The following is a 25,767-nucleotide window of genomic DNA, read 5'->3' on the forward strand; positions in this document are numbered from 1 at the left end:
TGTCTGTGAGCTGTCTCGATGCAGCTGTCTTTTGAGTCACTTCTGTTCCTGTAAACAACCCTTCACCTATATTCTCGTATGCCGCCTCTGTAAACCTCATTGGCTAACCAGGCTGGTCTTTGGCGGTATCTGTGTTTTGCTCTGTCATGGGTTCCCTAGCCGAGGTGAATAGACATTTGCTCGCATCTCCCTAGGAATATTGTCGTACGAGTACTTAACCATATTCCAGAACACAACTCAAAAGACTGTCACAGTACAAGTACTCAACCAACCATTATCCCAGAACACAACTCAAAAGACTGTCACAATACAAGTACTCAATCAACCATTGCCCCAGAATACAATCCAAAAGGTCTTTGAACTCAGTCCCCGTAAGATGAACAGTAAACTTTCCTTCCCCCTTTCCTGGCCTTTGTAGGCCATTTCCCCAAGTGGAAACTATAACCATTAAGCAATTACTCATTCCCACTGGTCCCCACCTTGGCAAACACAATCAACTTTCTACAAATTGGAGTATTTTAGGTAACTCATTTAAGCCTACCAGACCCTTCCATGGCTGCAGGTCTAGCCCCTCATATGATCTGGTTGTTATAGGCTAGGCTGGGTCTGCCTTTGGTGAGGGTACCACATTTGCCAAGAGCATCCCCTAGATGCCCGATTCTTGCCTACAGTAATTCTGTTGGGCAGCTGCATTAGTAACGGTATGCTCAACTGACCATCACTATTCCCTCCAAGAGCTTGGCCCACCTCTGTGATGGTGGCATACAAAGCCGTTAAATGCCCGCAACTTCTAGGCCCCTTCCTCTGTGCTAGAGACATCCCCGAGGGGTCTCATGGCAAGAACAGCCTGTGACCCTCCATCTGGCCCAACCCTGGCTTTGGCTGTGTGTCTACATTTCAGCCACTTTAGATGAGGCTTTGCTCTATGTGAGGGTCACAGAGAGCGCTAGTTACCATGTGCTTGCTCTCTCCCTCCCCCTCCCCCTCCTCCCCACACACAGGGTCTTACCATGTACGCCTAGCTGGGCTTGAACTCAGGAGATCTACCTAGCTCCAGCGTCTGAGTGCTGGACTAAGGGCATGCACCACCACTTGGATCTCGCGCCAGTTTTCTATTGTTCCTTAGTAACTTCCAAATATAGTGTACAGTGCTGTATACACCTCCAGAAAGGCTCTAGAAGCCACCACTGGTATGGCTGTGTTCACCTAGAGTAAACTTGGGCTGCTCTACAAGTACATATTCTCATCTTCCAGAGGTCAAGACAATCACCAAGTCCTATGTTTACGAGTGTCAGACGCCATCCCAGTGAGGCCACCAGCCACTGGGCTCTGTACATGCGTGGTTCCCCCATCCCTGCAGGGAGCCCAGTATCTAGAGGCCTCTAAATGGTTTAATGGGCAGTTACTCATCTCTTGCTGCAGTTCCACCAGCAGGCCGCCAGGTGGCACCAACAGCACATCCAGTATATCTTGGGAGGCTGCTTGGATTCCTCCCGTGCGTGCAAACCCAGAATGGTCCCGTTCTGTTCAGTCACAGATGTGCGATGTGACCTCAACCAGGGCCTCCTGCACCCCTTTTGAACTGTATCCCCAGTGTGTTACCCTTCCTGGGATCCGGGTCCGGCTTACTGCTCTGCCCACACACAGCAGCTGGGGCTGGCCAGTGGCTTGGATGCCATCCTTTGGGGAGGGTCAAGAGGAGAGTAGACCCCAGACAGTCAGGATCCCACTTGTCATCAGGAGTGTCTTGCTGGAGGGACGTCTGTCTTCTCCTGAAGGCTATCACTGGAGCCTCAGGGACCTGTGCCTAGGACCCACCTTGAGGTCCCAAGTGACCCTGACCACACTCCTTCACCTCCAAACCCACAAACAGGGCTCTCACACACTTCACACCATCCAGAAAGCAAACCACAAACTTGAAAAGCAATTTTTATTGAATTTGGAGGGACAGTTTCTTATTATAATAGTAAAAATGCTGAAGTTGAATGTTGTAAAAAACGACATGGTGCAGCAATGGCCAGTGTCTGGCCAGGAGGGGACAGGCCAGGGTGACAGCTGGAAAAGTCAAGCATCTAAAAGGACAAGTGCTAAGAGAAGAGCTCATGTGAGGCAGACACTCCCAGTGCCCCCAAGAGCCGCCACACAGGAGGGGGAGGCAGGGGCTCTTCTGTCACAGAGATTAAAATCCCCTACAATGTCTCTGAACAGCATAATACACAGCAACAAACTGGATTCTTGTTCCTCTGTCAACTTAGGTGAGTCCTGGCCATCCCATTCAGCCCTGGTGCTGAGGCTGCTCTGTCCTCTCCCACCCCAGAGGGAGAAAGCCAGCAAGCATACCACAGTGAGGTGCTTCTGGTGCCCTCCAGTTGGACTTTGGCCCTGGACCCTAAAGACAGGTGGCGGCCAGAGTGGCCAGGTGGATGGGGGCAGTGACAGGACCCACCCAGACCCATGAGCCCACATTGCACATGGTCTCAGAAGTCCTTAATATTTTTCTACATGAATCTAATTGTTCTGGGCACTGAGGCCACATCCGGCCTCAAATTGATGAAATAAATTAAGAAAAACCCCAGGATAATTTTCCTCCTGACCTGGCTGGGAGGTAGGCTGCTGCCCACAGTAGAAACATTCTCCCCTGGTCCTGGAGGCTGGCAAGGTTCCTCCCCAGCACATCCGAGAAACAAAACCATCAGCTAGAGACGATCCATGCGGGGCTTCTGGACTCGGCAATGCACGGAGTGATGGCTGCCGGCCGCTGCCCGGGCCTCAGGCCGTGCCACTGGCTGAGTAGGAGAACTGGGGGAAGTGCGGCCTCCGTTCGCTGTCCACACACTCCATGCTGTCATCTGCGGGGCGGCCACAAGAGACGCTCAGACCCCGCCTCCAGAAACAGCCCACCCACCTGCCACATAACCACGTAACACGGAGGCCCTCAGAGCGCTCACTCCCAGCCCAGTTGCTACCATTCTCCAAAAGGGAGGGGCCTTTTAAAGGTGTGGGTTTGGGGCTGGAGGGAGGGCTTGGTGGGTAAGAGCACTGGCTGCTCTGACAGAACCCAAGTTCAATTCCCAGCACCCACACGGCACCTCACAACAACCTCTTACTCCGGTTCCTCCCCTCCCCCAAAAGACAAAACTGGAGTCAACAGAAGCTTGACACTGAGGCACTTTAGAGCAGGATGGCCCTCACCTTGATCAGGCGGTGTGATAGTGATCATCTGAGCTGTGAACTCCTCATCGAAATACCTGGTATCAGTCTCAGAGGTGACCTGGGGCTTGAAAGGCGGGCTCAGCTGTGGAGGAACCGGAGAGGACTGGTTACAGCTCCCTTTCCATCTCCAGGCAACACTAACTTCCTGAGGGGCGAGCCACTAGCCAGGGTACAGTAGATGAAACTAAGTAGGGCAGTGTAGGCAAGAAGAGGGCACCTAGGCCCGCCCCAAAGGGCAAAAGGTGACGACAGTGTCCGTCTCCCAGCGGCAGGGACAGCCCTGTCTCTTTTTTCCTGCTTGTCATTTTCCTTGCAAGTTTTCTTATAAATGGAGAGAGAGAGAAGACTAGACTTCAGGTGAGCTCATTCGCTCACTGACAGCCCAGGGGGAAGAGGCAAACTGCAAAGTGATGTGTACACAGAGGTGCTAACATCCCCACTGGGTCCCACAGGCAAGGGTTCTCAACTACGATCCCCCCAATATCTGGTGTGAGGGCAGTGTTAATGTCACCTCAAGGGACCTCTAGATGGGTATGGACAGGAGAGGCGTGCCATTCACACCCCCATATGATCGGGGGCAGGGCTCCAGCTGCTGGTCCCATATGACCTACAAAGGACATCCCAGGTAGGGGCAGGCTGGATACACTAAGGGCAGGTTTGGTGACAGTGTTGGGCCCACATGCCATGCCTCATTAGCCTGTGCCAAGGCTGCTCAGGAGCCGAAGGGCACCCCACCTAGGGATGAGTACAAGGGACTCTGTTCTCTGCCAGGGGCCTCCACTCTGCCAGAAAGACAGGTGCTGTCTAAGAGAATGGGATGGGGCTCTAGTGGAGCTGGAGAAACCTAAATATCACCCCCCACCCTCAGCTAGCTTTCAGGGCAAAGGCAGAAGTGAGGGCACAATCAAGGGCCTGGACAGGCCTAGCAGCTGAGTGAGGTCCCCAGGGCATGTGAGTAAGGAAGGCATGCACATCCCTGTGGCTCCCGCAGGGGCATGTGATCCCCACAGAGCTGAGCCCATCATGGGCATGTGAACCAGGAAAAACTGAAAAGTGAGTGTTCGTGTGCGCGCGCACACGTGTGATCCAGAGACGCGCACAGTGGCCAGGTGCACACCTTCTTCTCATACACATCTTGCCACACGATGTTGGCAAAGAAGCGGTGCTGCATGATCTCCTTGGCATCCTCGGAGCCCCCGCCAAGCCTGTGGGTAGGAGACAGGTCCAGAGCTCAGACAGTGCATGGGAGGGGACTGGTTCGTGGGGATGCTCTCGGGGTGGGGCTTCCCGAGCAGTTGTGGGTACCCCCTAGCTGCCTGACCACCACCTGGGTCTGCCCTGGCTACACGTGGTGACTGAGACGACACAGGGCGGTATGGTGGGCGCAGTGGGAAGCAGTAGTGTCCGGAGTACGGCTGAGCTCTAAGTACTGGCGGCCCTTACCTCTGCGTGGGGTCCTTCTTGAGCAGCCCAGACAGCAGGGACTTGGCCTCAGGGCCAAGCGTGCGCGGGAAGCGGATTTCCTCCATGAGGATAAGCTCGAACAGTTTCTCATGGTCCTGGTTGTAGAAGGGCAGGCGGCCACACATCATCTCATACATGACCACGCCCAGCCCCCACCAATCCACTGCACGGCCATAGTCGTTGTCCTCCAGCACCTGGATGGGGGACTCTGTCACCATGTGTCCAGGACATGGGGGGGTGGGGGAACACACAAGAAGTGGCAGAGCACCTCAGGGGCCAGGTACTCGGGGGTCCCGCAGAAGGTCTTCATGGTGGCGCCATCCTTGATACCCTCCTTGCACAGGCCGAAGTCCGTTATCTTGATGTGCCCATCCTTGTCCAGCATGAGGTTCTCCAGCTGTGTAGGAAGCCTCAGTTAGCGTGGCCAGGCCCCCGGTCCCCACTCCCCCGAGTCCGTGGACGCACCTTGAGGTCCCGGTATACCACGTTCTTCTCAGAGTGCAGATAGTCCAGGGCCGACACAATCTCCGCACCATAGAAGCGGGCCCGGTCCTCGGAAAACACGCGCTCACGAGACAAGTGGAAGAAAAGCTGTGGGGTGGAGGGTGCTGAGGAGGGGCTGCATGAGGGGCCCCCACCCCTGTGACCCACAAGGCAGAGAAGGTTAGGGACTACCCCCAAAGAGAACTAGGGGCCTGGAGACTAACTCAGCAGAAACAGGACATCCCCAAGCAAGCAACTGTGGGCTCACACGGCCCGGGACGGCGGCCCCGTCTGTACTGCAGAGAGGGTTCCAGGCTCTCAGAGGGACAAGTTCACCCAGGAGGTGCCCAGCTCTGAAGCTGCCTGTGGCCCTACCTCGCCCCCATTGGCATATTCCATGACAAAGCAGAGGCGGTCATGGGTCTGGAATGAGTACTTCAGGGCCTGAAAGGGAAGCACAGTGAGTCTGAAAACCGACGAAGCATTAACGCACTGGCAGTCCTGCCGCCCAGCCAACCCCAAGGTGTAGCAGGCATCTTAGTGTTGTCTCGGGCGTCAGTCCAGACTTTCTTGCCATCAGCAAATCCTTCTGCCTCAGCCTCCCAAGTGCAAGGACTACAGATGTAAGCCACCATGCCAAATGGCATATTTTAAGATAAGAAACAGGGGTCTGGGTTCAAGTGCAGGGCAAGATGGCTTAGAAGTTGACTGCACCATGTTCTGGGGTCACCAAAAGCCTCCAGGTGGGGAGTTTGACCTCCAGCTTAGCGTTTCTAGAACCAGTGTGCTGAGCCATCCCAGGAGCCTTCCCATCATGGACTGCAGGTGGCCCTGCTTAAAGGTAGCCCCCCAAAATGCTGACCCTGAGCCAATCAGGCTGCTGTAACTGAGCCTCACTCACTGAACCCCAGGAAAGCTGGTCTCCAGAGCAATCAGCCCAGAAGAGGGGTCTGGGAGGAGTGAGGGGGTAGAGTCTGGGCAACCCACAGCCTCAGCAGAGAGGGAAGACCCCAGCTCCACGTCAGCACCTCACACCCCCTCCATCAGTCCACCTAACGCCCTGGAAGCCCCTGTGTGCACAAAGGCAGTGCCTGAGCCTGACCCTCTCTACCCTCCCCATCCCCATCGCAGGGGCTCGGACTGATGGCTGCTACTTACTGTAAGGAAGGGATGCCTGGAGTTCTGCAGGACACGGTTCTCAGTAAGGGTGTGGGCAACCTCATCCTGGAAGGGGGAACCAAGTGAGCACCCTCTCCCCTGCAGCCCTCTCACCCTCCCCTCTCCCTGCAGCCCTCTCCCCATCCCCCCTACAGTCCTCCCCCTCCCCTCTCCCCCCTGCAGTCCTCTCCCCCTCCCCCCTGCAGTCCTCTCCCCCTCCCCCTCTCCCCTGCAGTCCTCACCCTCCCCTCTCCCCTGCAGTCCTCACTCTCCCCTCTCTCCCCTGCAGCCCTCTCACCCTCCCTCCCCCCTGCAGTCCTCTCACCCTCCCCTCTCTCCCCTGCAGCCCTCTCACCCTCACCCTCCCCTGCACTCCTCTTACCCTCCCCTCTCTCCCCTGCAGTCCTCCCCCTCTCCCCTGCAGTCCTCTCCCCCTCCCTCCCCCTGCAGTCCTCTCCCCCTCCCCTCTCCCCCCTGCAGTCCTCTCACCCTCCCCCTCATCTCTGCAGTCCTCTCACCCTCCCCCTCTCCCCTGCAGTCCTCTCCCCCTCCCCCTCTCCCCTGCAGTCCTCTCACCCTCCCCCTCTCCCCTGCAGCCCTCTCCCCCTCCCCTCTCCCCCCTGCAGTCCTCCCTCCACCCTGCCCTCCTGGCACCTTGGCGACGATGACCTCCTTCTTGAGGATCTTCATGGCATAGTAGCGGCCCGTGGCCTTCTCCTTCACCAGGATCACCTTCCCAAAGGTGCCCTTGCCCAGCAGCTTCAGGTACTCAAACTCGTTCATGGTCTGTGGGTAGCAGACAGAGCCTAGTTAGGGAGGACCCTTGCTCACCACAACTAGCCGATGGGGATAAATTCCACTGCCTTCAGCCTGACAGTGTCCAGGGGGAGCAAGACTCCAAGTTACCCCACAGCAAACTCGAGAGCTGGAGCCGAGACAGGCCATTCTTCCATCTGCTGGCCTGTGGGGACCAGTGAAGGGTCTGTACAGTTTAGCTCAGAGCACCGGGCCTTGGGAGATGGTGGGCATCTTCATTTTACTTTTTCTTTAGTACTGTGGCTTCATGCATGCCAGGCAAGGATCCTGCCAACTGAGGTATATCCTCAACCATCTAAGGGGAGCCAGTCAGGGATACCAGGGCCTGCCAGGTCCTCCTACAACTCTGGTATCCCCAGCAGAACCAGAGCCCAGACTCACCACACGGTGCTTGGGCTTGGCCAGGGACACCTCCATCTCCTCAGCCCCCGAGTTGTCGCTGGGAGAACCTGATCGGAAGTCCATCGTCTCTTCCTCCTGCCTCTTGAGTCCATCAGCCACAGTCTGGATGGCAGTGGTCCACTCTTCCCTGCGGGGGTCAAGCGAGGCTTCAGGCGCCAGCAGGGGCTGCGCCATGGCTTTCACCTACCGATCGCCTGGCCGCCCGGCCCTGAAGCCGCAGGCAGCCACCCAGAGCCTGGTCTGCGTACACTCAGGACTATCAGAAGACCTCAAGGAACTGGGGACACTGATGCTCCTCCCAGCATTTCGCCACCCACACCACACAAGAAGAGCCAGCCTAGTTCTCCAGAATGGGCTCGGCAGAGGCCTTTGGCTCTCAAAGGAGCATGGCCCTGGGGGGGGCATAGCCCGCTCTTCCAGAAGCCCTCCCCACACCCTGCCCACTCACCGCTCCTCCGGCGTTTCCACGTGGAAGGTGCGCTCAATGACTGTGGTCCACTGCAGGCAGCGGATGATGAACGTGTTGGGCCTCGGCCGCTCTGTCTTCATCAGCTGGCATTCTGAAGGAGAGGCCAGGCAAGCACTGACATCAACTGCTTCTCCATGAAACCCTCCGTACAGTCCTGGCCAGATGGACCCTATCCCCCAGACCCGCCCATCCTATCCCAGGAAGGTGCATCCCATCCTCCCTTTAAAAAAATTATTTATTTTGGGGGCTGGAAAGACAGCTCTTCCAGAGGACCCAAGTTCAATTCCCAGCACCCATGTGGCAGCTCACAACCATCTGTAACTCCAGTTCCACGGGTCTGACACTGTCTTCTGGTCTCTATGAGCACTAGGCACACACATACACAAAGGCACAACAAACATCTTTACACATAAAATAATAAAGTAAGAATCTTTTAAGTCTTAAATTTTTGATATGGAGTCTTTGGTGTATAGCCCTGGGACATTCCACATAGACCAGAAGCGTCAAACTATGGCAATCCTCCTGCCTCTGCCTCCTAAGTGCTAAGTTTACATGTTTTAGCTACCACCCGGCTTTTCTGTTTTCCGAGGCAGGGTCTTGCTATGTAATTCTGACTGACCTGGTACTCACTATGTAATCTAAGCTGGTCTTGAGCTTGAGGCAACCATGCCTCAGCCTCCTGAGTGCTAAGACTCCAACATGAGCTACCATACCCAGCCACATCCCCTCCCCTAGCCCCAATTCCCCTCAGAGAACAGAGAGCCAAGACCTGCCCGCTGGGACGCTCTGCTGAGGTGAGGCACTGTAAGAGGTGTAAGGCTAGATCAGCTAGCCCTGCACCATAACCATTTCTAAAGTTCCTCTTTCCTTTAGCTGCTGACCCTCTCTCATGCTGGGTCTCAACTGAGGGATCGAGGAACACTGGTATCCCGGGGAGGGGCAAGAGTACGCCGCCCACCCACCCCGTTCTACAGGGGTGTCTTGCTGTTTCCCCAATCACATATGGAGTCCCTGGGGAAATTACACACATGTGCGGCACCACACCAGGAGCACGCACTGGAATACGGACACTCAGAGCCCGCACGCCTGGTGCACACCTGGTGCATGCCTGGTGCACACTTCTATCAGGGTGGGTCACAGAGACAGCCCAGGCCCTGGGGGTCTGCATGCAGCAAGGCTTCCTGTCAAGACTCTGTAAGGCAGGAGGGGCTGAGGGCCTCCCACATTCCACCGCCTGGGTCCTGGCGATGGGAGCGGCCTCCAGGCTCCAGTGAATGAGCAGGGGCAGTCTGCCAAGCCAGGGGCCAAGAGGGGCTTGAGGCCCAGCCTGGGGGAGGCCTGTGTCAACATGGAGTGGGGGTGGGGGTGGAAAATCACCCTGAGCCTTGTCCTCAGCACGTCTGGGATAGCTTGTCAGGCCAGCAGATGAACACTAGCACCAGGCTGGGGTCTTCAACCCTCCCACCAGAACCCACCTCCATGGAAAAGCCCTTGAACTGGCTTGAACACGGCCCCACCCCGCTGCTCCCTGCTCACTGCCCAGCAGCTCCCTTGACTGGTGCGCATACCTACGTGTCTGCTCTAGAGAGATCCCTTTCCTACCTCCTGCAATAAGTAAGCTAGGATTCCTTCCCCATCCAGCTGTCGAGGCAGCAACCTGTGTGAAGCCTTAAGGCTCTGGGGCCGATCTGGGGGCTGGCCAAGGAAGGTGGACGCCCCTAGGATCTGCGGCAGGTCAAGCAGAGCTACTTGCAGGGCAGGAGCCTATCAAGAAGGTACTGGGTGTAGAATGCAGATCCAGCTATGATAGGCACACGCTGTACTCCGGACTGCAGCCCGAGGATGACCCCGGAGTCCGCTGTTAGTAACCCCCTGGCTCAGACATGCTGCGACATATCACTATCAAACTCAACCACACCTACAAAACTAGCTGAGCCCTTGGCCAGTCCCAGGCAGAACTGGGCTGTCACAATGTGGCACAGGGAACAAGGGCATAGCTTCTCAAGCCCCAAGCTCTCAAAGAGAGTTTCACATATCCCCAACTTTATCGCCCTCACCAATCCTGGAGTACGGCTGATTCCCACTGCCACTCCAGTAAGGGGACCACAAGACCCAGTTTTGGAAAAGGGCTTCTGATGCCCTTCCCAGGGACAATTACAGAAATGGCTCCTAGGATGTCATGGACTCCTAGAGCTGGGAATCCCCCTCCTGCTGTCTACCCAAGAGCTCCCAGTGAATGCCCCTGAGTGGCTTTTAGTCCCTATTAGAGGGATTCTGGTCAAGCCACTCTCTAAATCAGGTCCAGTCACCACATACTGGAACCTTCAGCCTTCCTAGCAAGGGCTCCCCGGCCCAGCCGGAGCTGGCCACTGGCCAGTCCTAGAGGAGAGGACTCAAGGCCAGCACTGCCCAGCACCCTAGGACAAAACCCAGGTGCCTCTCCTCAGGTTCCTCAGTGGGCAGAGAAAGCTCCAGCCTCCCTATCGGCCTGCCCAGCCACCTCACTCGATCCAAGTGGCGAAGACACTCACGTGCCACTGAGAAGTTGTTAAGGGGAGACTCCCGCTGCTCCACATCCTGAGGCCGCTCCTTGTAGCCAATAAAGGTGCCATCATTCTTGAGGAGGAAGTAGCGTGGCCGCCAGGTCTTAATGTATTCCCCTGCAGGATTGGGGACATAAGGAGTTGCATGTGAACACCACTGCAGTGGCCCAGACACCTGAGAGGACCCAGGCACGTGGATTCAAGTGAAGGGTACAGTGTGAGGTGGGGAAGGGACCTGAGCCACTTCAGCCTTCCCGGAGGCTCTGTCACTAGGGCAGGGCTGCCAGTGCGTGTTGCTGGGAGCATCTTCTAGGGCTCTGCCTATGCAGCAGACCCAGGAGGTACCACAGCTGGAACAAGGGGGGCTTGGGCCCCAGCTGAGACCTGGGCTGTGCCCAGCTGAGTCCTGGTCGCCCAGGTACACAGGAACTTCGTTCCCTCCAGTTTTGCAACATCAGCCATAAGCAGGCACCACACTCAGGAATCGGAGCAGATGTCCTCTGTGAGCTCCCAGCGACCGTCATTTTTCATACTGACACCCGGAAAAAATGTTTAATTTACATTTTGCCGAGCAAGGAGTCTGAACAACAGGGAACTAACTAATTAGGCAACTTCTTCATCTGAGGGGACACTAGGCTGAGGACAGGAGGGGCAGCCCACAGGGCTGGGTCCCCTCTATCTGGGATAAAGTCGCCTTGCCTCACTGAGCCCGAAACAAAGGCACCTGGAGGGATGTGTAGTGAGCAACTGCTTGGAGCAAGCCACAGGCACCAGGCAGTGCACCTCTTCCCGTTTCCACGCCCCAGGGAGGCTGGCCAGCTTTCCTTCTCTACCCTCTTATGGTGTGTGCCAAATCTAGGCGTTCTCGGAGTACCCTTTTCCAGGTGAGATACAGTCTACCCAGTATAGCACACCAGCTTGGACCCTCCAGGCTCTCTGGACCTGCCAGGGCACAGGCAGCAAGGGCTCTGGGTGGCATATTGCAGAGTTCTCCACGTGAGCCACCTCCCCATCTCCACCATCTAGCCCCTTCCAATTGACACCCTGGGAGGCATTTCCAAACACCAGCCTTGCTCTGCGTGATCCTGCACGAATCGGAATGAGAGAAAGCTAAGAGACGCAAGAAGGCTCTTGGTGAGGGAAGAAGTGAACAGAGCCACTACCAGACCAAGACCCCCACTGCAGAGGGCTGGCAGCTATTAGAGCTGGAGATCCCGTCCCCTCGCCACTGCAGATCTCCTAAGCCCGCCATCAGCACTGACAAAGACCCCAGCTCCACAATGGATAGGGCAGCGAAGAAGAAAGCCTAAGCTCCTCCTGACTCTGTGGTATGTGCCCAAATGTGGCTGGTGCTCCTCCAGGGCACAGGCAAGGATATTCTGCTTCTCTTCAAGGGCCACAGTCCACATGTAACCACTAGGACACCTGTAAATTGATTCCTGCCTCCCATCTTTACTTCCCAGAAGCCTAGCTCCCCAGCCCAGCCACCTCCCACAGCTACTGGGGACCTCAAAGCAGTGGCCAAAGCCAACCCTCCCTTGCTTAGGAGGGTCTAAAGCCTCAGCAACTTGCCTACATAACATGAGCACAGAACAGGGTTCCCACTCAGCTGTGCAAAGTCCCCTGAGACCCTGCAGCCACCAGCCCTGCTCTGGACCAGGTGCCACACACCTGCAAGTATTCACATGCCCAGTCGCCCCACGACAGCCCCCCTCCTGGCACAGGGCCTAGGAGGTGCAGTGGGTAGGCAGGGGCTCTGAGTAATACAGCAGAGCCACTGGGGGGTGAGCAGCCCACCCCCAGCCTGCTCCTCCCTAGGCCACCCGCCGTGCATGCCCACCCGCCAGCACCAGTCTGGAGCTGTCGGCCCCTGATGGAGTGCCTCCCATCTCACCAGCTGCTGCTCCCCGGGACACTAACTGAGTACGGAGGCTGATGAGCAACGCACCCGTGCCCCAGAAATCCATCTTGATTTACCAACTGCTGCCCACCCCGCTGTGCTCAGTGCAGGCCCCCACACGAAGACCACCACCCTGACCCTGAATCTACTATTGGTTCTTAGCCTACATGACCAGCCCCTCAGGCCAGATAGATTCTGGAATGTGAACCTGGAGGTACAGGCAGGGGCACTCACCAGACAGAGGGGAAGGCAAGTACCCAGAAGGGCCTAGGTGCCCTTCCCCTCCCTGGCACACAGAGGCCACACAGCAGAGGAGAAATGTAAAGCCAAGTGACCTCATCGGGTCTTTTCCTGTGGCGGCCTCCTTCCAGAGGAAAGGGGGCCACAGTTCTGGCACACACAGATCTCAAGGTCTAGCCAGTGGTCAGTGGGGGTACCTCCTGGCTGAGCCAGCTGCAGCCTGGGATGTGGTCTGCCTCCTGTTAATGAGTTCAGTCCAGACAGACCCCAAGTCCCCCCCCACACACACACACCCCACCCCCCCACCCCCTCCACAGAACTGGGCCAACATATGACAGACAAATACAGGAGGCAGCTACCCTGGTCCTTCATGGCTGCATGGGATCTAGGAATACTCCTGTCCACTCCTGGGATCTCTTTTGGGGACATGGACCCCAGCAAGCCTCCCTCTAGCTCTTCACTCCAGCAAGGAGCAACTGCTACTGAGCCATCCTGGCCTCTGCCGAAGTGCTGGGCTCTGGCCACCCAGGCTCCTCTTGGCTCCCTACCCCATCTGGATGCTTGATACCCTGACCCCAGGCAAGGCGGAGTCCAGCTGGAGAGTGCAGCACCAGCTGGGGCCCACCACCTGTCTACACAGCCTCTGGGAACACAGGTACACACCAGAGGTGCCGCGCTCCGCCGGAGTTTCCTCCCCAGGCCTGCGCTCACAGACATGGACAGATGACAAAATACCAGGTGCCACCTCCACGGTGGGGTCCCCACGGGTCCTGAGGCCAGACGCCTGACAACAGCTTCCCAATGAGCAACCAAAACAGCAAAGAGCGGACACCCCGGGCTAAGCCCGGCATCGCAGTAGACCCAGCTGCCCACTGAGCAGAATGCAAGTCCATCCAGGTCTACAGCTGATATGCAGAGATGGCAGCCAGTACCACCCCACCCAAGCACCCATCCCACCTTCTTGCACCAAGGCCAGCACCTGGGAAGAGGCAAGGCCTCCCTCAGTCCCACCCACTCTTCCAAGACCAGATCCTGTCCAAGTCTGGGGGGAAGGGTACCCAGAGATGCCACTCATTGATGTCCTCAAGGCGCATACCCTCCAGTATCTGTGTGGATTAGCCTCTAAGTGCCTCCAGGACCTAAATCACAGAAGGAAATGGGGAAGCTGGGCACAATAGTGCATACCTTTAACCCTAGCTCTCAGGAGGCCGAGACAGTGGCTCTCTCTTCTCACAGTTCAAGGCCAGCCTCATCTACATAGTGAATACCAAGCCAGCCAAGACTACATACAGAGAATCTGTCTTAAAAAGAAAAAGGAAAAGAACCAGGCAGTGGTGACACACACCTTTAACCCCAGCGCCTGGGAGGCAGAGGCAGGCAGATCTCTGTGAGCTGGAGGCCAGCCTGGTCTTCAGAGCGAGATCCAGGACAGTTAGAGCTGTTACACAGAGAAATCATGTCCTGAAAAACCAAATAACTAAGAAGAAAAAAAAGGAGGAAGAGCGAAGTGGATGCTGGATTCTAGGTCCTGGCACAGTACTTCCACAAGAGGCTTCCCCAGCTTGGCCTCCCACAGCAGAGTGCTGTAACAGGGCAACGTGACAGCCACGGCCATGGCCTACACTTAGACACGTCCTAGGGTCACCCATGTCCTAGGTACAACTAGAGTCACCTCTCACTGGCCTGGCCCGTGTCCTCGTCACTGGGAGCAGTTTCTCCAAGCCCCTGGTTCTCGGGGAAACTGCTGGATAAACACTTTGCCGCAGTGGCGGTGGCAGGCAGCGGCTGGCAAGGCTCCAGGCGGCACCGAGCTGTTTCTCCACAGCAAAGTGAGCCCCAGCAGGCCTGGGGAGCGGGCGCCAGCTGACAGCAGCGACCGAACGTCCCCCACCGCCAACACATCCATCGCACCGACAGCTGCCGGGTGCCCATTTACCTTCTCCAGCACATTGAGCAAGCGGTCTGCTGATGGCAGCCCGTGGGGCCGCTGGCCCAGCTCTTGCTGCCTCCTGGGCAGTGGGTGGTCAGCAGCTGGCAAGGTCATCTCCGAGGCCCAGCCTCCCGGGTCCCTCTGCAGGCCCTGGGCTCCATGTCTCTTGACCCCCAACAGACTCAATGCCCAAAAGCTGGGCAAAGGCGGGGTGGAAGGGTGTGCCGTCCACGAGCAGGTGAAACTCCAGGTCTGGTGTCACCAGGTATAGACCAGGTTCTGCCTTTCTCGGAGGAGTGCTCATGTGGGTCTCACAGGGTGGGGTACCGGTGGCCAGTCTGGGCCTGTAAAAGGCTGGCACTCCACTGAGCCTGGATGGGCTTTTTGCCACAGCCCACAACTCTAAAATCTCACCTAGCAGGAGGTAGGGCTCACTGTACCCACCAGCTTTCTGGAGAAACTGAGGCTTAAAGAAAGGGACTCTAGAGGTCACAGAGAGGCCAAAAATAACCAGAGCTGAGGGACTGCCAGGACATGAACTGCCATCGGCAGATCTCAGCTGAGAAGGGCCGAGATCCAGCAACCACCCAAGCACAATGCCTCACAAATGAAGCGATGGACCCCATGGCCTGCTGCTGCTCCAGGATCTACTTCACACTGGGGTGACTAGTTCTCCAGCCTCCTAGAACTCATTGGGGGTATCGTACCTCCCACAACTGCCACCTCCAACACACAGGGAGTATTGGTCCAGACTTTGGTCCACATACCTACCTCCTTCACAGCACTGCCCTCGGCTTCCCTGGACCAGAAGAGAAGGTCAGCCTGGAGCCCCACCCTAGAACACATCCCCAGGCCTCCTACAGCACTCAGATCATCTAACTCAGCATTCCCTGCTTCTGTGCAAGCCACACACAGCCCGGTGGTGCACCTGGTGTTCAGTCTCCCTCTGCCAGTCCAGCGCCACATCAGCCACCCCGCTTCCCCAGACACAAGGCACAGCCGAGAGACCCCACACTGTGCTGAGTCCCAAAGGCTGTGCCCTCCTGTTACCTAGCCACCTCCCTCCCTACCTCATGTGTGGCACAGCCCAAGAGGCCCAGACAGCCCTGTAAGATGGCTCAGCAGGTAAAGGCACCTGCCCTCCAGCCCGATGACCCAAGTTTGATCCCTAGGATCCACACAGGAGAAGAGAAAATCTACTCAAAAGGTGTCTTCAGAACACATGTATATTGTGGCACATGTAATCACCCCCGCCCCTGCGTGTGTGTGTGTGTGTGTGTGTGTGTGTGTGTGTGTGTGTGTGCATGTATATACACAGACAGACAGACAGACACACACACACATTCTCTCTCTCTCTCTCTCTCTCTAAATTAAAAAAAAAAAAAAAAGAGGCCCCGACAGAGCAGATGTGCTGGGAAGCAGAGGCAGCCCCAGCCTTGCCTTCACCCCCAGATACCAGAGCCTACAGCCAGGACCTGGCCAAGGGCAGGGAAGCCTTCTCTAGAACAGTGTCTTGGGGCCCACTACTAAGTCCTATGCCAAGAGCCCAAAAGGGTGAGGCAGGAAACTCACAAGTTCAGGCCAATCTGCACTACAAAGTAAGACCCTATCTCAAAAAACAACTACTGAAGGAATGGAGGGGAGGGGAGAGGAGGAGGGGCGAGGGGGAGGGGAGGGGATGGGGGAGGGGAGGGGGGAGGGAGAAGCAAGACACCCAGAGGCAAAGGACAGGTCCCTGAGCATCAGGAAGTGAGGCATGCAGCTCCCCGTACACATGCCACTGGCACTGCGGGCTCCTGGCTGCTCCCCTGCCCCTCTGCCTGGCCTAGGCCTAGGTCCTGGATGGGGAGGCTCTTCTGGGGAAGTGCTGGGTGTGGGTGGAGCCCCAGCCATAGTGGGGTGGCCAGGACAGGGAGGGCCTAAGGGTTGGTGCTGGCTGCGGGCCTGGCCCGGGTGGGGCTGGGCAGAGGGTTGCCAGCCAAGGACAGGACCGTTCTCCCAGTACCCCAGGCACTTCTAGGAACCAGCCTGAGGCAGCCCCTCCAGCTACTCCAGCAGCGGCAGTGGTCACGGCTCTGCCTACCATGCAGCACCCCACCTCCTTCTAGGTCTCTGCTCCTCTGTCCAGAGCACTCTGCCACCCTGCAGAACTGGCCGGGCCGAGGGGCTGTCCCAGGCCCAGCAGCTCGGGGGAGTCCCATGTCCACACACGCTTCTCCTCACCACCTTGTGACCTCCATGTGGCTCAGCCCCAGGGACAATTCCATGTGGGGGACAGTGATCAGGAAGCAGAGGAGTGCTGCCCACTCCGGAGTCACCAGGCCAGGCCCACAGTGACCCTCACACCCAGTGGAAGGCCGCCCAGCTTCCTCTTTTGTTGTTTGTTTTTTAAGGGAGAACTCAACACGCTCACAAAACAGGAAACTCAGCCCCAGCCACACACTCCAGTGTACTGCCCCCTCCACGGGCGGGCCCAGGGCACTCAGCTGCCACCCTCTGTCCAGTTCTCTAGCGGGTGCCACATGCGTACCTCTCCCTCAGGCTCAGGCTCCACACACAGCACCACTGCTGTCCTTAATGTTGACCTGCCCACTGGGCTCAGGCCCGCTGGCTCTCCCCAGAGACATCGAGAGCTCCGCACTCACTGATCCAGACCCAGAGCTCCATACCACATGCCAGCTTCTCTCCACCCATCGGAACCTCCTCTACCTGACGGAGTAAGAGCAGCTAGGGGGTGCCCACCCTCCTGGGCCCCTCAACTCAGTTTGCTGAGTGAGCGAGCCTACACCTGGCCCTGCAGCTGGTCATGTTACCTACTCCACACACACAGCTCCTTCATCCACTGGGTCAGTGTCCTCTGCTTCTCCTGACCCACCTGTTGTGGGCTGGGGGGCACAGACAAGGGCTAACCTGACCAAGCAGATGGCTACAGGTCAGCTCCTGTGCACAGAGCCCACCAGGCATCAGGGATTGGGGGGAACAACCCAGAAGAGTAACACAGACAAGCCTGTGGCCTCAGTACACAGCTCATTTGCAATCTGAAGGTCACAGACAAGTTCAGCCACACCTGCAATTTAACCCCAGGCTGGCGATCAAAACCCTGTCAGAGTTCACTGACCCCACACCTCTGCATCTGGGGATGGATGGCCAGCCCTGGGCCCTGGCATGTCCACTCTCCTGGGTGACGCTGCTGCCCTCGCTGTCCGCACCTGTTCATCAGGCTGGCCATGTTGCTTCTAGCTCGTCTTTAGCTCAAGCCACTGCCTTCCATCGGTCTATGGGCCCCTTGTTGGATGCCCAGAGACTTAATCAGGTCCAGCCGCAGATCAGTGCATAGCTAGAATGTCTGCCCTTGTACTGGGCACTCGGCTGGGCACCCTCTGGTCCAGAGTACAAACAGTCAGAGCTCCCAAGAGTGGTTTGGGGACTCTTTCCTGGATGAGCTCCCAACGGGTAGGAGAACCCTGGACCTGGGATCTCTGCAGATATGGAGGGAGGGGGAGGAAGATCCTCTCTATATGCTCAAATAGCCTCGAAGGCATAGTCAGTCCATGGGGAGCTTGGAAGTTCAGCCACGATCCAATGTATGTGCTCCAAGCCCCTGGCTGGACACGGGAGACCTAGCAGATGCATTCAGTTCCCAGTCAGCAGTACTCTGACCTACAGAGTCAACAAAGTGGAGGCTATGGGGGATACCCAGGTGTCCAAGGGATCATGGGACACTGAGGGACAATTGCAGTAGCCTTCCTTCCATGCCTACCCCAGCCAAGTCAGAGTGGCCTCAGGCTGGAGGTTGACCTAACATGTTCTGACCCTAACCCAACACAGGGAGAGAGTTAGAACCCCAAACCAATGATGCAGGCATGAGTTGGAACCCATAACATACACGGCAGGGTGCTCAGAATGGAGAAATGAGGGTCACCAAGACAGGCTTTTCTCAGCAAGCAGCAGCAGGCCAAGCGGTAGGACATGGCTGGGCCAGAGCAGGACATGGTAGGAGGACCCAGACCAGGAATGGCATATGGACAGCATCATCCCCATCAGAGCCCTTACCAGCCGGGCTGGAGCTAGAGGAGGTAAGGGACCAGGAGAATGGCCTGTCTCTCCTGGCCTGAGGCTGGTCACCAGGCAACTGTCCCTAGAGGCTGCAGAGACTGGGAAGCCCCTACCCCACAGACAGGTGTTCTCTGTCCTTTCTACCTGGCAGGTGTCGTTGTCTAGTTGGGCCATCCCACAGATAATACTCTCCTCTCCACATCTTCACCCACCCCCACTTCCATGCCATAAATGTGGAAATCAAGGCCTAAGGAACTCAGTGACCTTCTCCTGGGGAGGAAAAATGACCAGGCTGCTAAGCCAGGTTCAAACACAGCCTCTGCACAGCCATGAGTCTGACATCCTATTCCACCTGGCCCTTCACAAGGCTCGGCTGTAAGGAGCAATATGACACCCCCCAGGCCTCAGAAGGCTTCCTGCCGGGGGAATGTCCCAGTAACTGAAGGCCCATAACCTCGAGACTAGCCCTAACTCTGACAGCCATACACTGTGCGTCCATGAAATAGGCTGTGTATGGCCAGGGTCGGGGAGAAACAGGAGCCGAAGCGGACGAGTCCCACTTCCAAAGAGGACTGACGGGTGAGGTGGACAGCAGAGCACACCCCAGGGATCCGAGCTCAGGAGGCAGGACGCCTGGGGGCCGGGGAAGGAGGCACTGGGGAGGTGGAAGGCAGGTGGAGCAGGACAGATTAGAGACAGACAAGAGGTACAGGTCACAGCCCTGGCAGAGCCCAGCACAGACTCTTCCCTGGAGCTGCCACATGGAGACCTCTCGACACAGACAACCTTCCCACCTCCCTTGGCTCATGGCTCTCGGGCCTGCCCTGCTAGAATTCCTATATCCCACATCCCATGTCCTAACACCAACTTCTGTCCGTGCCCACTCTCCGTCTTCTGTGTCTGGGTCCTCCTCTGGCCACCAAGATCACAATCCCTCTGCCAGAGAGCCAGAAGGGAGTGGGAACAGTGGCTAGCATTGGCAAGGATCACTAGAACTTCCGGTGGGAGCAGGACTGCAGGAAGAGGAAGTCAGGAGGGGCTGAGATGCCTGCCCCAGGGCAAGAACAAGTGACTGTCCTAGGGAACTGGCTTTGAAACTTACTCCTGGCAGGAGGGAGCTGGTGGGTATGCTAGAAGGTGAGGGGGCCATGGGCATAGGAACAGCCAGTCAGCTCTTCAGTTCTCATGCCAACAGGCCCCTGTTGGGCCCCTGCTGATGAGGAGCCCCCTGACTTCAGGAATCCAGGACTGAGGTGGGCACAGGGCCAAGCAGAGCAGCCCTGCCCTGCGTGCCCTCAGGAGCCCTTGGGCAGTGCCCAGGCTACCAGCCTGCCAGCCCTGGAACAGCAGCCATGTCCTTGCTGCCTTCCAGGAAAGTCAGGAATGAGGCTGCAGCAGCTGGCCCCACCCCCAAGCCGCTCAAAGCAGGCCCTGCACTGGGCCTCAGCCTCTAGCCAAGAGGCCCCAGAAGGAGGCCATGACCTCCATACTATGGGAAAAACTGGGCCCGCACACTCCTCCCGAAGCAGGCCTAGGGCCCCACGGTGGGGAGGTGCCGCTCCTGCCCAGCAGGCCTGGACACAGCAAGCACTCTTTGATACGGCCATAACGTTGCCTGTGGACCATTATACCCCCCCACCCCCCCACCCCCGCCGGGTTCCACACCTGGGCAGACCCAGGCCCAGGCCTGCCCCACTGCAGAGCAGAGACTGACCTCGTTTGTGTAGCCAGCCCTCCTTCACAATTGCTACGTCGTTCATGGTATCCGTGGCCCCCACAGACCGGGGTAACCCAGGGATGCTCAGAGTGTCTTCTCAGCAGGCTGAGCCCAGCCGGCGTGGCCGCAGCGTCTAGAAGAAGCCAAGAAAGCATGTGAGGCAGGGTCCTGCTTGGGGTCAGCTTTAGTAAGTCCCTCATGTGATCTACCCCCCTCTGGATCCCAGGTCCCCTCTTCACCCTTACCCTGCCAGCCTAACTGATTTATCTCAAAACTCTGCTGTATAAGACCCACGTCCAGGGGAAGCCGCACGCAGATCCAGGCGCCACAGTCTAGGATGCAAGGCCGTAGCCAACCTCTACCTCCCTGGCCTCTGCTGGATACTCCGTCCCGAGACGGGGGATGTTCCTGACAGGCAGCTTGCTGGATCTGCTACCCCAGCTAACAGTCCACCTCCTCCAGGCAGCGCTGACCGCTTGTGCTCTGCCCCACACCAGTGAGGGTGTTTGTGTGCCGGCCTTGTCCTGCATTCTCACCAGCCTACAGTCTAGGACACCCAATGCGGAACACAGGGTTCCCATCTGCTCGGATTAGGAACACAGGAATGTCAACACTAAAAAGGCACAGGTAGAGGAGGCAATGGTATAAAGCAATGCCCAGAGACCTTCAGGGCAACACTAAAAACCTCCTCAGGCGAAACCCCAGAGCCTCCCAAAATCAGCACCCTATTCCTCTGAAGCTGCCTCATCCACTGGGGTAACGTGTACCAGGCATCTACGGTTTTGCCAAGGTCTTCACTCTACATCGGGGACAAAGAGACTGTCAGACAGCTTGCTGGTAAGGGGCATCCAGAGCAGGGTGGTTACAGCCCACAGTTACAGCATTCAGCCCACACATGGGGCAGGCAACATACAAGACCTAGGGTCCTGCAGTGGCCCACCAGCTAGCCCGTGCCAAAGCACACTCTGCCAGCTCATCTTACAAAGTTCCATTGCTTCCTGGCTGGAGAAACTCGTGGGCACCCCTCAAGCCCCAGTTCTTACATCACCAAGTCTGGACACTCTGGGAAAGTGCATTTGGAGACTCCTTTACCAGCAAGCCTGTGCTGTGGTCCCTCCACCTGGGGAAGACCAGAAGGCCACTGTGGAATAGATGCCAACTTGGGTCTACTACAGCTAGACCCGGGACAACCTCCGAGGTCACCACCTCTCTAGCCCGGAAGGCACACGCTAGCAACCAGAGTCACGGTCACTTTGCCTTGACTGAAGCTAAATGTGGAACAAAAGGAAGACCCTGCTGCTGTGTGTCAACACCAAATGCCAGAGTAGGAAAGACCACCCCAGCCCAAGAAGGAAAGCACCTCTCCCTCAATAAGCAGGTGGCAAGGGAAAGCCAGAGTGAAAAAGATAAGCCAAGAAGGAGCCCCAGAGGATGGCTGTCAGAGTGGGTGTGGCCTGGAGTCGGAGGGCTGGGCTGCAAAGACCTCTCTCTGGATGTCCCCCTCCCCCACCCCCACCCCGACCCAAGGTCTGCTGATGACAGTCAGCTGTCCAGAGCCATGTAAAAATAAATTCATACGCACGGAGTGAAGAGACACAGCAATGTTAACCAATGTCCACATCAAGCAGCCCTGAGCATGGGACCTTCTTGCCCCCGTGCCTCTGGAGGGCCTTGCCACAAGGGCATATGGTTGCTATTGTTAAGTCTTAAGAGTTCATTCAACCCCTCTGGGACACTGGGCCCACACGCCCAGCTGGGGCCCCACCAAGGAGACTTGCCCTTCACTTGAGTGATGGCTCTAAGCAGTCAAGGCTAGCCACCTGGAGCAAGACCAGGGCCCTCGGGGAGGAGGAGTTTGGCCACAGAGCAGAGGAAGGTTCAACCACCACCTAACTTAGAAACCAGTCCTCTTTACGACAAATCCATCAGTTCTACCGGTATCCCGGATCCCAGAGGCCGAGCCCATGCGTCCTCTAAGCCCCAGGCCCTCCAGAAACCACCTAGTCCAGGAAGCAGTTTCCGGGCCCAAGAAGGCTAGCAGTCTTTTGTGGGCTAGCCTGGGCACAGTGCCACCGCGCACAACTTTCTGTCCGTGGGAAATGAGTTCTCCTTCCCAGGGCCCTCCCACCACACGCAGGCCGCGGGGCGAGCCTTTCTCCTACCCTCGCTGGCCGAGTGCCCAGACAGCCCCAGGCCCCGGGGCGCACCGGCCCCCACTGCGCACGCCAGCGGCGCCCCTCTCCCGCGGCCTGGCCCCGCGGGGCGGCCACCCAAGGTCACGCGGCGGCCGCCCGCACCCTCGCCGGCGTGGGCCTCCTGCGCGATCAGCCCGGCCCCGCGCGCTCCCCGCCCAGGCCTCCGCTCGGCCACTTCCTGCTCTGCTCGGAGGCGCGGCGCGGCCGGGAACAAAGCAGGGTGGCCGCGGCCCGGAACAGGGCGCGGCGCGGGCACTCACCGGGCCGCCGCGTGCGGGCGACGGGGCCTAGCCGGGCCGCGGCCTCGGGCGCCCGCCGCTCCGCATCCCGCGGGCGGGCGCTGGGCGGGGCCGGCTGGAGGCAGCGGCGGCCGGGCGCGCGCTGCTGGCCGGGTCTAGGCCGCCGCGGTGCCGGCCGCCGGGCGCTGCTCGGTCCGCTCCGCCTGTCCCGGACTCGCGTGCGCTGCCGCGCTGGGCCGGCCGCCCGCCGCCTCGGTGCTGCCGCCGCCGCCGCCGCCGCCGCCGGCCCGCCTTCTCCCCGCCCCGCGCCCGCGCCGCCCGCCCACATCCGCCTCCGCCGCCCCGGGCGCCCCCGGCGCGGCCCGCGGCCAGGGCGAGGCACCCCGTGAGCGCGAGCGCGGCCCCGCAGGCGCCGCCCTCGGGTGGCCCCAAGCCAGGGCCACGCGGGTAACGGAGCCCCGCCGCAGACCCAGGGCCCCGGCTCTGGCCTAGGTTCCCCGGTTTTGTGAACTGCTGGCTGGCGCTGATCGGCCTGGCTCTCCAGACCCCACGGAGGCCGGCGTGGGGAGTGGATCAGTGGGGAGTGGATCAGTTTTGACTTTCCCAAGAGGCCCAACTGTCCCCATCTTGGGAGCCGGGAGAGACCGGCTGCGCTCAGGCCACACTGCACAAAAAGGAAGGCTACCCCCCCCGGGGGAGCGGGCGGGGGGTCATTCGACCCAGTACTGTCTGCCACAGAAGCGGACGGGGACTCTGCAGGTGACAGGGAGGAGGGGACACACCTGGACATCCAGAGGGGCCAGGGTGGTGTTGGGGACAGACTCGAGGGTAGGGCTCGGCCAGCCAAGACCTCGCTGTGGACGCAGATGGGCGAGGCACCGGGGAGGGGGCGGGGGGGGGCGGTTCCTCATGGTGTCCCGGAATTGGAGAGTCAAGGTGGCTCCGGCCTCGAACCAGCCCATCCTCGCCTCTCCCCCTTCAGCCTGCCCCAGCAGTTCCTGCGCAGAGCCCCTCCCTCATCCCCGAGGCCCAAACTGATCATAACCCGTTTGTGCGTTTACCTTCATGGGTTGGGTATTTTTTCCGAGGGGGCATTTTTTGTTTTGTTTTTGTTTTTCATCCAAGGGTCAGAGTTCACCTGGAGTGTATAAACAGGAGGGCCGATTTAGTCCACGCTGGCGCCCAGAACGGAGTCGCCGCTAAAATCGGCGCTCCGTCTCTGCCTCCGGGGGGCTGACCTAGGAAGCACGCCCTTCTCCAGGAGAACTCTCGTCTCCGCAGGGGACGCACACGCAGGGGGCGGGGTGGGGAGGGTGGTGGTGGGGTCTGTTCTGGGCTCTTCCTGCAACACAGCTGCCCGAGCTCCCCGCACCTCCAGGGCGCTAAGTCAGAGGCCCAGCAGGTCTGTGCTGCTCCGGCTGTATCCCTGACCTGAGGGTCACCCTCATATCCATCATTCATTCACCCAGCAAACGTGCGCCCTAGGCCCCCTGGTCCTCCTCCCCTGCTTCCCCAAACCCGGTGCTTCACAGCGGGGAGTGGCCACTGGGAGCCTGCAGGGCGCCCTCTTGTGGAAGACGTCGCAACTCCAGGCTGCTCTCCACTGACTGATCTCTTCTGGGTGCTCTCTCTGGAAGGCACGGTTGCACGCTTCCCTGTGGTGAGCCGTTTCTATGCAGTGCCAAGCCCTGCCTTCCCTTCTCTGTGTGTCTGCCTTCCCCTGTGTCCAGGGTCTGCCTGTGGACAGAGTGCGCAAGGTAACTCCCTCTTCTGGGCCCGCGCTTGAGCAGCACCCCTCTTGGGCCTCCTAGACAGAGCCGCAGTGAGAAGCACTCCCCGGAGCCCTGCCTTACCGTGACTACGTTTCCAACAAAAACTGCGGTCCCTGACCGGGCACACAGCGCTTCTTCCCTGTCCCCGCCTGCAGCTTCAAGTGCCTGAGCCCTGAGCTAAGAGGTCTGGACCTTGAGGCATCGCCCGGGTCAGATGGCACCCCAGAGCTGGAGAGGTTCTGGACTGGTTCTGGTTCTGTCGCCTGTAGGCCACAGACCACTGGCCCGTGGAAAGGGATCACGGAGTGCCAGGTAGCAGAGCTCTCAGCACAGATGATGGACCAGCTTGAGCAATGTGGCGTGACCCCCGCGGGTCTGCCGGGTCTGTCTTTGTACTCTATAACTTCTCTGTCCTAAAAGCCATGGAGGGCCATGGAGGGCAAGCAAGGGGCCAGGCTTTGGGGCATCGCTAGATGCCCAACGTGGAGGAAGAGGGACAAGAGGCTGGTTGGTGTCACCGTTCAACATCCAGCCATCACTTTCTCAAAAACCATTCTGTGGCAGGCCAAGGGTGGAATCGGTGCACACAGAAGCCATGGCCCTGGCAAAGGGACAGGGATGCACTTGCCTGACAACCGTTGGCTCTCTACACATGGCCAAACAGGTCAGGAGGGAGCAGGGAGGACCACTCTAGCTAAAGGGTGAAGAGCAGCCAGCGATGGATGGGGGCTTTGGGAAAGAACATTCCAGAACTAAAGGTCTATCACCTTATAGCATATCATTCCCTAAAGTTAATTTTCATAGATCCTAGAGTGCCCTCTGATTTCCATATTGTTAATGGGGATTATTAAGGCTACAGGGCAGCGATTCTCAACCTGTAGGTCTCGGAGTGATTCTTTCACAGGGGTCACCTAAGACCATCAGAAAACTCATATTTACATTATGATTTATAACAGTAGCAAAGTTACAGTTATGAAGTAGCAACAAAAGTAATCTTCTGGTTGGGGTCACCACGACATGAGGACCTGTATTAAAGGGGTGCAGCATTAGGAAGGTTGAGAGCCACTGCTGTCGGGGCTCAGAATCATACTAACCCTGGGAAGGGCTGAGGCAGAGGCAGGCTCCACCCCAGGCAGGCTCAGAGAGGGTCCGTAGGGTCTGGGCTTACCC

The 25,767-nt window shown here is 58.2% G+C and overlaps 1 protein-coding gene across 5 annotated transcripts; it reads right to left on the reverse strand.

Annotated features, from left to right (window-relative positions):
- Positions 1-1,916: 1,916 nt before the first annotated feature.
- Akt1 (AKT serine/threonine kinase 1) lies at positions 1,917-24,339 on the reverse strand. 5 transcript variants are annotated; one of them, XM_006988002.4, is made up of 14 exons: positions 23,887-24,339; positions 20,389-20,524; positions 10,537-10,665; positions 7,985-8,096; positions 7,516-7,663; positions 6,973-7,104; positions 6,319-6,384; positions 5,536-5,604; positions 5,143-5,268; positions 4,946-5,074; positions 4,657-4,871; positions 4,331-4,418; positions 3,193-3,295; positions 1,917-2,849 (listed from the first exon to the last, which is right to left on the reverse strand). In XM_006988002.4, exons 2-14 carry the CDS (start codon positions 20,432-20,434, stop codon positions 2,770-2,772), a joined length of 1,443 nt encoding a protein of 480 aa, XP_006988064.1. In that variant the 5' UTR covers positions 20,435-20,524; positions 23,887-24,339; the 3' UTR covers positions 1,917-2,769. The 5 variants fall into 5 exon arrangements, with proteins under 5 accessions (XP_006988064.1, XP_042117186.1, XP_076407641.1 ...); XM_042261252.2 differs by lacking the exon at positions 23,887-24,339 and adding an exon at positions 23,608-23,684; XM_076551526.1 differs by lacking the exon at positions 23,887-24,339 and adding an exon at positions 22,847-22,989.
- Between the last annotated feature and the right edge of the window lie 1,428 nt (positions 24,340-25,767).

Source organism: Peromyscus maniculatus, chromosome 14 (assembly GCF_049852395.1).
Source record: "Peromyscus maniculatus bairdii isolate BWxNUB_F1_BW_parent chromosome 14, HU_Pman_BW_mat_3.1, whole genome shotgun sequence".
Classification (NCBI taxonomy): domain Eukaryota; kingdom Metazoa; phylum Chordata; class Mammalia; order Rodentia; family Cricetidae; genus Peromyscus; species Peromyscus maniculatus.

What these genes read in the sequence shown, in the direction of transcription:
- Akt1 (XM_006988002.4), bottom strand. Translation starts at nt 20,434, where the DNA reads ATGAACGACGTAGCAATTGTGAAGGAGGGCTGGCTACACAAACGAG. An exon ending in GGGCTGGCTACACAAACGAG is followed by an intron (nt 10,666 to 20,388) that starts GTCAGTCTCTGC and finishes CCAATCCTGCAG; the next exon opens with GGGAATACATTAAGACCTGG. An exon ending in AAGATGTGTATGAGAAGAAG is followed by an intron (nt 3,296 to 4,330) that starts GTGTGCACCTGG and finishes GTTCCTCCACAG; the next exon opens with CTGAGCCCGCCTTTCAAGCC.